Raw genomic sequence first — 14013 nt, forward strand, 5'->3', positions numbered from 1 at the left:
CGGAGCAGCGGGCCGGCCATGGGGGGTTTGAAGGACGAGCTGCTCAAAGCCATCTGGCACGCCTTCACTGCGCTCGACCTGGACCACAGCGGCAAGGTCTCCAAGTCCCAGCTCAAGGTGGGCGCCGGTCGCTGCCCCGGTCCAGGCGCGCTCCCCACTTCCCCCCACGGCCCCCAGGTGGAAGCGGGACCCGCGGGCGGTGACCTGGGAGCGGCGGGCTGGAATGCGGCCGGGCGGCCTGCTCGGGCTGAGGGGCTAGAAAGCGAGACCTGGCGTTTTCTGTCTCCCTTTTGCCTTCGGGCTGTGCCGTCTGGCGGGCATATTAGTCCCCTTGGGGTGCCGAGTGAGCTGGGAAAGGCGAGGGTCGGGTCGCGAGGGGCGTCTGGCTCTCTGTTTGCGAGAACCTACAAAGTTTCGAAGTTTGGGACTCTGGAGAGAGCGGCGGGAAGCTCCGTAAGACCGGTTCCCGGAGGTTCCTTCTCACTCTGGGAATGGAAGGGACTTGAGGTCACCGGCAGAGCCTTCCGCAGCCCCCAGCCCCCAGCCCCACACCAGGGCCGTCCTCAGACTGCCAGCTGCACCCCAGGCGCCAGGGCAGTCCAGGAAGGGAGAAACGCCCCGGAGCCCGGCCTCCGGCGTCCTGCTTTAGGAAGCTTTGGCGGCGCGGGAGGGACGCTTTCTGGCTTGTGAGTCCCCAGGTCTGGAACCAGTGTGTATGCTGTCCTTCGGGGACCTTGTTTCCGGGTGGGGCACTGATCTTTCTGGCTGCTTTTGCCCTTGAGCTGCTTTTGCAGAGACCTTTTAGTAGCTGCCAAAGACCGCATCATTTAGAGTCTAAGGTATACTTAAAGGAGTGCTTGTAAACTGGGTGACCTCAAGCAGAGTAAGTGGCACTCAGCCAGGAGAAATTGGCAGTTTCTTGAAAGTATAAAATATAGAAAGACAAGAAGAGTCATTCATCGGCATTTAAAAATATACACACTTTGGATCTGAATGCCTGAGTTTCTTAGCCTCTTCTGAAAAAGTAATTTCTGAAGATGAATTGGCTTTGTATATATTATGCAGTAATATTTTATGAGCAGGAGCTTTTGTGCCAGTAGGACTTAGCATTCCCTCCCCTAACTTTTACCCCTCCTTTTTTTTTTTTTTTTTTTTTTTTCTCATTTATAGAATCATCGTCTGGAATTCTGGGCCCATGTATATAATCTACTTAATTTTACTTTATTTTAAAAATTAACATACATTGAAATTGTTTCTTAATTAAATTTTTTTGGTGTATAGTCCTATGAATTATTATTATTATTTTATGATTTTTTTTTGCCATAGGGTGCATACATTCCCTGGAGAGAAAGAGAGAGAGAGAGAGAGAGAGAGAGAGAAAGAAAGTGAGAAAGTGAGAAATCATCCCCTAGGGAGGATGGCCACACTGCAGTCCCTTCTCCATTCTCTTCTTGGAATTTTGGGCACACAAGCCCGCTCACCTGGCGTGATTTTGAAGCAGTTGTATGAGTTTTAACAAGGTTTAGATTCATGTTACTACCACCACCATCAGTTTCATTCTCTCCAAAAGTTCCCTCATGCTTCCCCATTCCCAGACTTCTGGCACTTACTTATGTATTCTTAATTACTATAGTTTGCCTTTTATACAGTGTATATAAATGTAATCATGTAGTATATACCCTTTTGAGATTGGCTTCTTTTATTTAGAGATTTTCCCATCTTGTTGTATGTGTAAATAATTATTTTTATTGCTAAGTAATATAGATATGCCATAGTTTCTTGTTTTTGGTAACTATAGAGCTGCATTTTACTTTTTATTGCTTTTACTTTTAATTTACCTATACTTTTTTATTTAAAGTGGGTTTCTTCTAGATAGCATTAAGTTATGTCTTGTTTTTTAATCCATTCTAATAATCCCTGTCTTTTAATTGATCTATTTAGACCATTTACATTTAATGTTATTATTGATAGGGTTAGATTTAGGGTTACTATTTTATTATTTGGTTTCTGTCTTCTCTGGTTTTTGTTTCTCTGTTTCTCTTTTCCTTTCTCTTTTTGGATCATTTGATTATGTTAGTATCCATTTTAATACTGAGTTTTTTACTTTTTTTGTATTTTTTTTTGAGGTTGTTAGTATTCATACCTAACATTTCATAGTCTATTTAAAAATACTATTTTGGCACTCACTCTAAAAGGATTGTAGAAATTTTATCACTATATAGGTCTATATAGTGTTCTATATTGTAATTTTTGTATTTATTTGTCTACATACATTGAAAACCTGTTCTATATTGTAATTTTTGTATTTATTTGTCTACATACATTGAAAACCTCATCAGACAGTATTATATTTTTTGTTTTCAACATTGTTTCTAACAGTTTTTTAGTTTTGCTATAGGTCATGTAGCTTGCCAGAGACAAAGAGAGAGAGAGAGAAAGGGAGAGAGAGAGAAAGTGAGAAATCACTCCTCAGGGGGATGGCCACACCAAAATCCCTTTTCTTTTACTCTTCTCCTGGGATCCTGGGCACGCAATTTTCAAGCCACTGGTTCTAGACTGGAACCATGCAGTCAGCCAGCTCTGTGGGATCTAGCACCTTAACCTTCTTGTTACTTGCTGGCCCCATATTTTAACTTTTTATGAAATTTACAGAGGGTGTGTGCACTTGCCAGAGAAAGACTAAGAGACAGAGAAGGAGGGAAAAAGCACCTCCTACTGGGATGTGGGCATGCTGCAGTCCCTTCTCTACTTCTCCTTCCTTTCAGGATTTTGGACATATATGGGCATTGCCTGGAGTGTTTCAAATTGTTGGGCATAGGATTCAAACCACTGTTGACCGTAAGAGATTCAGCTCCCTTAGGCCATAGGCTGGCGCTCATTTCTGTTTTAAACCTCTTAAAAGGAGAGAAAGATTGGGACCAGCAGATAGCGTAATGGCAATGTTGCTTGTCTCATGCAGTCGATTGCAGTTGAGCCCTGGACCTGGTGGCTTAAACTCATGCCAGGTGCGCCTGAATACATACCCAAGATCCTCAGAGGGGAATGGAAGAGCAGGGATTGCGGTGTGGCCATCCCCCCTGGGGGGTGATTTTTCGCTTTCTTTCTGTCGAGCACACACGCCCTGTAGCAAAAAACCACTCCAATTAAAATAAAAAAAGAAAGATTTATGTTTTTTTTCCCCCAGGTATTTATAGATTATCCCTTAATTTTATAGATAAGGTAGATGAAGCTTCTGAGGTGAATTATGATTTGTCCAAAGTCACAGAAGAGTTTAAGTTTTGGTAGACAAATTAAGAGATAAATGATTAAAGAAGTCACTTTCTTTATATAGATAAAACTTATATTACTCAGATAATTATGAGCAGGCCATCATGGCTGACCTTATTGCTTTTAAACTTGTATTTATGAATAGCCCTTTCTTAAAACAAGCTAAATGGTTTAAGACTGTATTACTTGTTTTGAATGCAGTTTAAGCACTGTGGTAAATGGTGGGAGATTGAAAACTACTGAGAAAGATTAACTGAACCTTTTTCTGTAGGGAGATGCTAGGTACTCAATACAGCTGAGAAAATGGAGGTTTTCCACCTATTTCTTCCTTAATTTGGTTGGTGTTATACCCTTTATCCTTACTTTTCTCTTTTTTAGAATGAGGGACATTGGTGTATAGAGTCTTTATTCTAGGAATTTATTAATATGCCTCCACCCGAAACTGACAGTACTGCTTTTAGGTTATGCTGTAAGTTTGCAGAAGTCATCATGGATATAGGTATAGGGCATAATGCTTGAAGTAGAGACATCTTGTACTGATATTTAAAAATTATCTCCAGGGGGACCAGCAGGTGGCATGGTAGTTAAGGTGCTGGACACTCCCACATGACTGACCATGGTTCAAGTCCTGGACCTGGTGGCTTGCTTTCTCACTTCCCCTCTTTCTCTCTTTCTCTCTGTGTCTCTCTCTGTCAAATTAAAAGTAAATGAATAAATAAAATAAAAAAAAATGAGAACTTATTCTTTAAAAAAAGAAAATTATCTCTAGGGGCTGGCAAGTGATGTGGTGGTTAAGGTATTAGACTCCCACATGGCCAACTGCAGTTTGAGTCCTGGATCTGGAGGCTTGCTTTTTCTCTCTTTGTTTCGCTGGTCAAACTGAATAACAATAATAAATAAAATAAAATTTAAAATTCTTTAAAAAAATTATCTCCAAATTACTTAAAATTTCAGTAGTCTTGGGGCCAGCAGGTGGTGTGATGGTTAAGGGCACTGGACTCCTACATGGCTGACTGGGGTTTGAGTCCTGGACCTGGTGGTGTGTTTCTTAAACCCCTCACGCCTCCACCACCACCCCCAACCCCTGTCAAGTTACAATAAATAAATAAATAAAGTTAAATAAATAAATTTAAAAACTCCTCATTAAAAAAATTCAGTACTCTTGCTGAAGGATACTATCTCTCTACTGTTACTTAGAAATACTTGCAATTCTAAGAAGATAAAAAAGTATTTCAATAACTATTCAAAAAGTTTCTTTTGAATAGTTCATGCATACATGGTATAAAATGTATAAAATTAAAAAGGTATTTATACTTATAAAATTAAAAAGTGAGTTTCCCCTAACTCTTGACTCATACTCATTTTCTGCCCAGGGGGTAACCATTATTTTGTTTCCTACGTTCCTTCCAAAGATCAAAGTGTACCTTAACATTAATACCCTTATTGTTAAATTATAGTAAGTGGTTTTTCTCGTAACTGCAGCAAAATCTAGTGGTATTTTTGTCACCTCTATTATGACTTTTCTTTGCAATTATGGTTGAAGTGTGAATTATATATCAGTGCTAGAACTGTCTTAAAGTAAGCTTTATTTGGCTCTTATTATCTTGTTTTTAGAAACAGCTTTTATTTTTTTCTTCTTAAATTGTACCTCTTTGAAGAAAAATTATAATTCTAGGGAGGAGCTAAATGAAAATATTTTTGGGGAACAACATGGGTAGTTGGAATCTTTATTCCTTTCTCAATGGTAGATTTTCAACTAAATGTTTCTTATTTCCTTTGTAGTCAGTTTGTGTATTTTGTAAATAATATCATATATTCTATTTCCAAGGTATTTAACATAAAAAATGTTAACCTTGCTAGTTAGAAAAGTATTTGAGTCAGGACAGTAGTCAGTTGAAAATAATAAAGGTACCAAATTGTAGTAAAGGGCTTTTATATTGTGTGAAATACAGTGTACAAAAATGTGGCTCATTCTTGTGAATTTGGCATGTATAGTATTCTCATCTTTTGTGTTATGTTGAGGAACAAAAAAAAAAAATCTAATTTAAAAAATGGGCCAAGAGAATTGGGGTCAAGAGTGAGCCTGTAAATGTTTTTTTATATTTCATGAGATAAGACAGTAAAGACAATTCTCTAAATACTGAGACTATCAGATATTTTTAAATCTTAAAATGATGATAATGAATTCAGGGTTATTCCTATTTTCTATTTCTAAGGCTAGAAGTGTTTTAGGGAGATATCTTGGAATTTTTTTTTTCAAGAATTATTTATTTAACTTTATTTGTTATTATTTACATTTGTTATAGGGCAAATGTGCTCACCAGAGAGATACAGAGAAAAAGACAGAGAGGGAAAGTGAGAAAGCAAGCCATCAGGTACAGGACTTGAACTGTGATCAGCCATGTAGAAGTCCAGCACCTTAACCACCATCCACCTACTGGCCTTGGATTTTTTTTTTTTTTTTCTTAAATACATTTAATGTTCGGGAACCAGCAGTTGGCCTAATGGCTATGTCGCTGGACTCCCACATAGTCGACCGTGGTTCGCGTCCCGGAACTCACACCGGGTGTGTGTGTGTGTGCGTGCCCAAGATCCCAAGAGGAGAATGGAGGAGAAGGGATTGCGGCGTGACCATCCTCCCTGGGGGGTGATTTCTCGCTTTCTGTCTCTATGTCTCTCTCTGTCTGGCGAGCGCACGCGCCCTATAGCGAAAACCTCTTAATTAAAAAACCATACGTTTAACGTTTGGCTTTATTGAGGATAATACACAAACAGTGAGGCACTTTTTTTTTTTTTTAAAGAAGTGTTTTATTTAACTTTATTTTATTTATTTATTCATTTATTTATTTAATTTGACCAGAGAGGGATAGAGTGAGAAAGAGAGAGAGAGAGGGAAAGTGAGAAAGGAAGCCACCAGGTCCAGGACTTGAACTGCAGTCAGTCAGGTGGGAGTCCAGTGCTCTTAACCACACCACCTGCCAGCCCCATGAGGTACTTTTTTGGTGTCTGGCTGCCCATCTTAATAGCCAGTGCATTTCTGATGGTATGACCCAGATCTATTATCCTTCCTGATTCCCCATTTTCTGCTTTCTTTGGGGTCTCACCATAGTCCCAGAGATACATAGTAAGGTAGCTAGGGACAGAAGAGGCTTTGGGGAATCTTTTCCCACTTAAGCAGTTTGCTATCATTCAGTAGGCCTCTCTCACCCCTCCTCAATGTGAGGGTTATTATGAACATTTAGTCCCCCCAGGAACCATTAGCACATCAGAATGTAGCTGGGTACTCTGACTGCTGCTTAATCCTTCTCATGACCTGTTCACTTCCTACCACCTGAGCCTAAGGTAGTCCTTTGCCTCAGTTTCCTTCCTCTACACAGGGTGGCAGTTCATGAAACTACTTTTCTGCCATACTTTCTGCTTTGTGTCCTTCATCTTGGCTCCAGCTTCATATTCCTTCTTTTTTTACTCACAGTCTGTCTACCTGAATCTGCAGTTCTCAGCAAATGAGGGGAAGGTATTTAGGAGGAAATATGCATACACTTGAATTTCATATTAAGAGATTTTGTTATTTGGGAGAAATTTCTGCAGTATTGGGAGAATTTTTTTCAATGCCTTCTATACTTCTTACTTCTTTGGAAGTTTTTTTGGAGCAAGAAATTGTTCTTTGTGAGCATCATATACCAGCCAGAAGCAGTGGTGGCTAGTTAGGATAATAGTTGTTCTAGCTGTTTGGATAAGTTGAAAGATATTACATTTTACTGGAGAGGCAGCTCTGGAGAATGGGGTGCTAAAGATGGGTGCCATCTGCCTTGCCAGGCAGCACAACCCCATCAGTCCCTTTATTTAGTTCAGGATGCTTGGCCTGTTGGCTGTTGCCTGGAGAGCTGGTGAGCAGCTGACTCATGTCTCGCTGTTAGGTTATGGGACATCACATTGTTGGTAGATTGGATAATATCGGAATTCTGAGGTTCTCTACCTGGGTGACTTTGGAAAACTTGCTTTGCTTTCTAGTATTTTAAGATGATCTGCTAAATGGGAATGACAGGGCTAACCTTTTGGCTAGGAAGTTAAGGGAATGGATCCCACAAGACCAACCACAGTTCTAATCCCACCCCTTGCAGCTTGAAAAACATGGTGGGGGGAGACACCAGGTGGCATGGCGGTTGGGGTGCTAGACTTTCACATGGCTGACCCTGTTAAGTCCTGGACCTGGCGGCTTGCTTTCTTGTTTTCCCTTTCTCTCTATCTTTCTATTGTGAGTGCACATGCTCTATAGCAAAATTAAAAAAAAAAAAAGAAATAAATGATTGTTTAAAAGAAAAAGAAAAACATTGTGAGTATGTTGTGTGCATGCATGCCCCGAGTCCCGACAGGATGGAGAGATGGAGGAGAAGGGATGTGTGACTGTAACCCATTAACAAGTGCTTTCTCTCTTTCCTTTCCTCTCTCTCTGTCACTCTTTTTGGTGAGTGCACATACCCTCTGGCTTAAAAAAAAAAATGGAATGGTAAGACATGTAACAAACATGCATGCTTGAACAGATAGTCTTTAAGTAAGACAGTAGAAATTCTACTAGCCACTTATTTCCTACCAAACACAGATGTTGAAGAAAATGAATCTATAAAACATTGTATGAATTTGAAGGTTTCAATCTACTGAGCACTTTTTGTTGACAACCAGGGAAGAAAAATACAACAGTGTCCCTTACCTTGAGGCATGTTAGTGGTTTAGTCAAGAAGATATAATGAAATGACTACAAGACAGTATATGTATCTAAGCAAGTTCTAGAGCGTGTGGAAGATGAGTGTGAAAGCCATGCTGTCAGTATGTTAGCCATTGGCCATATTTGGGTATTGGCCACTTGAAAAGTGGTGAGTCTGAATTGCGATATACTCTATGTCTAAAATATACCGTGTGGGGCTGCAGGTGGCATGGTGGTTAAGACACTGGACTCCCACATGGCTGACTGGGGTTAGAGTCCTGGACTTGGTGGTTTGAAAATCACGCTGTGTGCCTGCGCGAGAACTCCCAAAATCCCAGGAGAATGGAGGAGAAGGGGTTGCGTCATGGCCATTCCTCTGGGGAGATGATTCCTCACTTTCCTTCTCTGCCTCTTTCTCCCTCTCTCTGGGGGGTGCACATGCCCTATGGCAAAACCCTAAAATAAATAAATAAATAAACAAACAAACAAACAAACAAACTCCTGGTATTTATTTCAAAGATTAGTACCAAAAAAAATTAAGATAGTTAATAATTTCCTAGTATTGACTGCATATTGAAATAACATTTTAGATATATTATTTTTAAAAATTTTATTTAGCTATTTATTATTTATTTTAATTTTAATCAGAGGGAGAACACAGTAAGAGAGGGAAAGTGAGAAAACAAGCTGCCAGGTTCGAGACTTGGACCACGGTTGGCCATGTGGGAGTCCAGTGCCCTTACCCACCACATCACCTGCTGGCCCCCTAGATATATTATTAAAAATAATTTTATCTTGGGACCAGCAGGTGGCATAATGGTTATGTCACTGGACTCTCACAGTGGCCTATAGTTTGAGCCCCAGATCCAGCTGCTTAAAACTCATGCCATGCGCGTGTGCGTGTGTGCCCATAATCCCTAGAGGAGAATGGAGAAGAGATTGCAGTGTGGCCATCCTTCATGGGGGTGGTGGTGGTGGTGATTGCTCACTTTGTGAGTGCATGTGCCCTATAGCAAAAATCTCTCTCTCTCTCTCAAAAAAAGAAAATTAAACTGTTTCCTTTTACTTTTTAAAATGTGGCTTTAAAGATTCTATGTTACATATGTGGATATATATATATATATTATATACATAATATATATGATAAGTATATAAAATATTCCATATGTTTTCACCTGAGTTGCTATAGGCATTCAAAGGAAATAGAGGAAAAGATGCATACGGTTGTAGGCAAGGACAGTTTCATGGAGGAGGCAGAGCTTCAGCTGTTTTTTGAGGGGATGGGTCAGTCTTGTCCAGTGCTGTCGTAGAAAGGTGGCAGATACTGTAAGTGGGAGTGTAAGTAAGAGCAAGAGCCTGCACTTGGGATACTTGTGAGCAGTCAGGAAGCTCCCTGGGTGGAGTAGAATGTTTTGAGGCATAGTGGAAAATTTGGATTTAAAGGGAAACGAGCTCTATTTTAACTATCTTTGAATACTTTTGCACAGAATAGATAGCTAATATGTTTATTGACTGATAGCCTGTGTTAGAATGACTAGTTCAGGTTGATCCTATAAAGAAGGGAAGTCATTAAAAGTTCTCGAGTAGGTAATATGACAGAGATACGGTTTTGGCATTATTCCCATGATGTGGGGATGACGGCTGCAGGTGAGAAGCTGGACGTTGGGAGGTGTTAGGGTTGGCTGTGAAATCTGGGTGAATTGGTGAGTGCTGGACAGAGGATAGCCATGGGGGTCAGAAGAGATCCGCTCCTAACCTCATAGAGCTTCATGCCTTGGGAGTGATAGAGACAAGCAGACTGGTAATTCCAATGCAGTGAGATGAAGGAAACAGTACTGGGAGGTACTCGGGCAAGAGAACCTCCCTACCCTGGGGAGAGGATTGGAGGAGACGTGTCAGAGGACGATTCCTAGAAGAGGACACATTTGTCACTCACTTTAAAGGATGCGTGAAATTCCTCTACAAGAACACCATGATGTAAGGTTTGGAAAGTGCATCCCTTGGAGGAGCAGAAGCATCAGGAGAGAGAGTACTGCTTGAGGAGTCAGGAAGCCGGTTTGTGCTGTGGTATCCACTAGCTGTGGGGAGGTCACTTCTCTTTGCTGGGCTTCAGTGTCCTCACTTGTTAAATGTGGACTAGCAGGTGAGATTTCTAGGTTTACCTTCCAACTGAACCTTGCAGTGTGATGTGTTAGCATGGCCTTGTCCTCGGGAACAGTTGCTGTGCAGCAGCCCTTTGTTGGGGCCTGGAAAGGGAGAATGCCACCTGGTACTGAGGGCTGGGAGCCTTGGTTTACCCAGCCCCACACTCTGGCTAGCCTGAAGCTGACAGGACACTGGCTCAGTGGAGAGAGGAGTTGCCATTGTCTGGGACAGAATTAGAACAGAAAGAGGACAGACTACAAGAAAAAGAGTACAAGAGGGGATCATATAGTTGTGTTGTTAAGAGAATGGGGACCCCACAGTCAGAACTGGGATGGGAAACTTTTTTGGGGGAGAGAGGTGATACGTTCTTTGCATCATTTGGATGTGAGGCATATTCAGAGTAGACATCTCCATTTTTGATTAGACATAGAGACCAGAGCTCATTTGGGAGGGTAAGATCCGAAAGAGATCTGAGAGTCATTAGAACAGGGGTGACTTAAAGTGGTCAGAATAAAAGAGAATAAGGGCAGAGATGAACTTAGGGCTGAAAATGGGGCTTTGGGGAATGTCCACATAGGGAGGATGAGGGGTGAGTATGTGATCCCTCAATGTACCTTTGAAGAGTATAGAAAATGGTATGTCACCAGAAAAAAGTCTAAGAGGAGGGAGCAATCCAGATTGCCAAGGGCCAGAAACTTGGGAGAGTGACTTGACCAAAAGGTGTCTGTCCCACGTTGGTTCTCTAGGAGGTAGATGTGGAGTCAGTGTTAGGAGTGCAGAAGGGTTACTGGTGAGGAGTAACAGTGGGGGTGGGGGGAGAGGAAGTGGGACTGGGAAAAGGAACTGTCACATCATGATAGAGTCTTGGCAAAATCAGGGGCTCTGTAGGAAAGATTGTATGTTAGAGTCCTCCCACTCTGGGGAGAAGTGGTACTGCCATTTTGCTTCATCACTGGTTGAGATCTGGCCTGTGGAGAGTATGACCCTGGCCATTACTACCCTGTTGGTCATTGGCTGATGTGGACTCTGAAGGCAGCTGGAGGTAGTGAGCTGACCACAATCCTTGTAGCTGGGCAGCAGTTCCTCTCTTGAGGGAGATTCTGAGTGGTGCATCTCTGTGTCTGCCCCAGAATCCTTTTCAGGAGACTGATAGGACAAGAAGCCATATTATACGTAAGGACCATAGGAGTCTGGGTGGTCAGAAGATGGGGCAGTGAGATAAACTTCAAATGTGTGACCTTTGTCCTCACCTGGAGTCTACAAGGGGGGCTTCAGATTTTCTCTTGGAAAAGAATGTACTGCATCGAACCACCTAATGCTCTCCTTTATTCTAGACTCCTCTTTCACACACTTGCTAATTCTCATTGTGTCCTTTCCTCAGAAGTCTATACTTAAAACTTAAAGAACTGGACTGCTTTACTAAATCTCAGGCCAGATGAGTTATGCTTGGCTAGTTCTGGTGGTGTCAATTACTAAGTAAGGCATTGTTGTTTTGTTTTATTTGTTTATTTATTTATTTTTGATTTTGTTTTTTTTTTCTCCTCTAAAAGTGGTCTGACTTAGAGATTCCAGGAAAAATTATTTCTGGAAACATGGTTATATAGTGAAATAAATTCAAAGGCCCAGAGCTATTAGGTCATTGGGAAAGTCATATGTATTTTTCCATGTTTTCCTATGCAAAAATGCATCATGACTTTCCTTACAACCTAATAGATAAAGATGGTAGAGAAATAAAATCAAACATTCTTTTTTTGTATTTTAGAACAATTTTTGCTATAGAGTGCATGCATTCACCAGAGAGACAGAAAGAAAGTGAGAAATCACCCACCAGGAGGCATGGCAATGCCATAATCCTTTCTCCTCTATTCTCCTCTTGGAATTTGGGGCATTCATGCATGCACACATGCACACATGCTTGGCTGAGTGAGTATCAAGCTGCCAGGTCTGGGACTTGAACTGCAGTCGGCATGTGAGAGTCCAGCACCTTACCCACCTTACCCCTATGCCACATGCTGGCTCCCAAATAAAACATTCTTAAGACTTCTTAAATGGGAGTCATTTAGCAAACATTTGTTGAATAGCTTTTTTACTGGGTACTTTGCTGGGTTTTGGTGTTGCACAGTTGGGTAAAATACAGGCCTCTTTGAAGAACTTACAGAGTAGTGAGAGAGATAGTGAAGCTGACTGGAGTTAAATTTTAGATTGGGGGGCTCTGTTGCCCATTTAGTGAGGCTTTCTCGTGAGGCATGGCAAAGCATACTTCTTTGTGGACAACTCATGTGAGTTAATTCCCTCAACTTTATAGTCCTACAATGATCTCTTCACATTTTGTAATTTCATTGGTGTTCTTTAGCAGGAACCCTATCTGAGTCCATTCTTGATGCTAAAACAAAATACTGCTAACTGGGTAATTTATAAAATAGATCTTTGTTTTTCAAAGTTCTGGAGACCAGAAAGTCCAAGATCAGGGTGCTGGCAGATTCAGTGTCTAGTGAAGGCTTACCATCTGCTTCGAAGACGGTGCCTTGTTGCTGGATCCTCACCTGGCAAAAGGGCAGAAAGGGCTTGGGTGTTCCCTTCAGCCTCACTAGTCTTATTCAGGAGGGCAGATCTTAAAGATCCCACCTCTTAGTACTGTCACCCTAATTTAAGTTTCAGCATATGAATTCTGGGGGACACATTTAGACTACAGCCTATGTTTATTTTTCATAAATGTAAAAGCTTTTTTTTTTCTGATTATAAAGGTAATATATAGAATATTCAGTCATCATAGTATAGAGGCAAAGGTAGATTAAACACCTGAAATTCCACAACTAAAGGCAGATGCAGTGAACTTTTCAGTGAGTATCGCTCCTTTTGCCATAAATATGCTCACACATGTATTCACACGTGTGCATGTACATATATATATATATATATATATATATATATATACCCTTTTATATAAATGGAATAGTATTTTATATGCTTGGTAATGTATTTTTTAAAGATTTATTTATTTAATTTCATTTGTTGTTGTTGTTATTTTTTATTTTGACCACAGAGAGACAGAGAGGAAGGGAAAGCAAACCTCCTGGTCTGGGACTAGACTGCAGGGCGCCATGTCAGAGTCCAGTGGCTCAACCACCATGCCACCTGCTGGCCCCATGTTTTTGTAACCTATTAAGCACAATGCTAGGGTCATCTTTTTATTTTTTTATTTTTTGAGAGAGATTTTTTTTGCTGTAGGGCACATGCATTTGCCAGAAGAGACAGAAAGTGAGAAATCATCCCCAGGTGTGTGTGCCTTCCCAAGATCAGTCTAGGGTCATCTTTTAATATCAGATCGACACCATCCTTTTATAATGACTGTGAATGATTTCATCGCGTTGATGCATCGTGCTTTATTTAGCCATTTTTCTTTCATGGATGTTTGATGTTTCCAGCTAGGAATGCTGCTAAACACACTTTACAGTGTGTATGTAGGCTACCTCCCTGTCCCCAATACTGAGCTCCAAGTGTCATTAATGCCAAGGCCAAGAAAACCTGCTTTCACTTTCTGCAGTTGAGTACCAGCAATCTTTACTCCTCGGTATCTGCTCAGACACCAGATACTATTATTTAGGCAAAAAGTACTAGTTCTTTTGTTTACTTGTGAGGTTAGGTATCTTTTCCTTGATTGCCTTTTTATTTGAAGTAAAGAAAGGCCACTGCAAGATATAAAATTTTACATAAAAGTTAGAAAACCATGGCTTTCCAGGACCAGCAGTTGGCGTAATGGCTATGTTGCTGGACTCCCATGTAGTTGACTGTGGTTCAGGTCCTGGACCTGGTGGCTTAAACTCATGCTAAGTGTTTGTGTGTGCGTGCCCAAGATCCCAAGAGGAGAAGGGATTGTGGCGTGGCCATCCCCCCGGGGG

The 14013-nt window shown here is 41.1% G+C and overlaps 1 protein-coding gene across 1 annotated transcript in view; it reads left to right on the plus strand.

The window, feature by feature from the left end:
- Positions 1-6: 6 nt before the first annotated feature.
- The window catches only part of SWAP70 (switching B cell complex subunit SWAP70), a 102559-nt gene continuing 88552 nt past the window's right edge, over positions 7-14013 (plus strand). The window contains exon 1 of the mRNA XM_006162930.3: positions 7-117. Within this exon, the coding sequence (XP_006162992.1) occupies positions 19-117 (99 nt within the window). The 5' untranslated portion in view covers positions 7-18. The remainder of the gene's footprint in view (positions 118-14013) is intronic.

This window comes from Tupaia chinensis, unplaced genomic scaffold (assembly GCF_000334495.1).
Source record: "Tupaia chinensis unplaced genomic scaffold, TupChi_1.0 Scaffold141165_1, whole genome shotgun sequence".
NCBI lineage: Eukaryota > Metazoa > Chordata > Mammalia > Scandentia > Tupaiidae > Tupaia > Tupaia belangeri.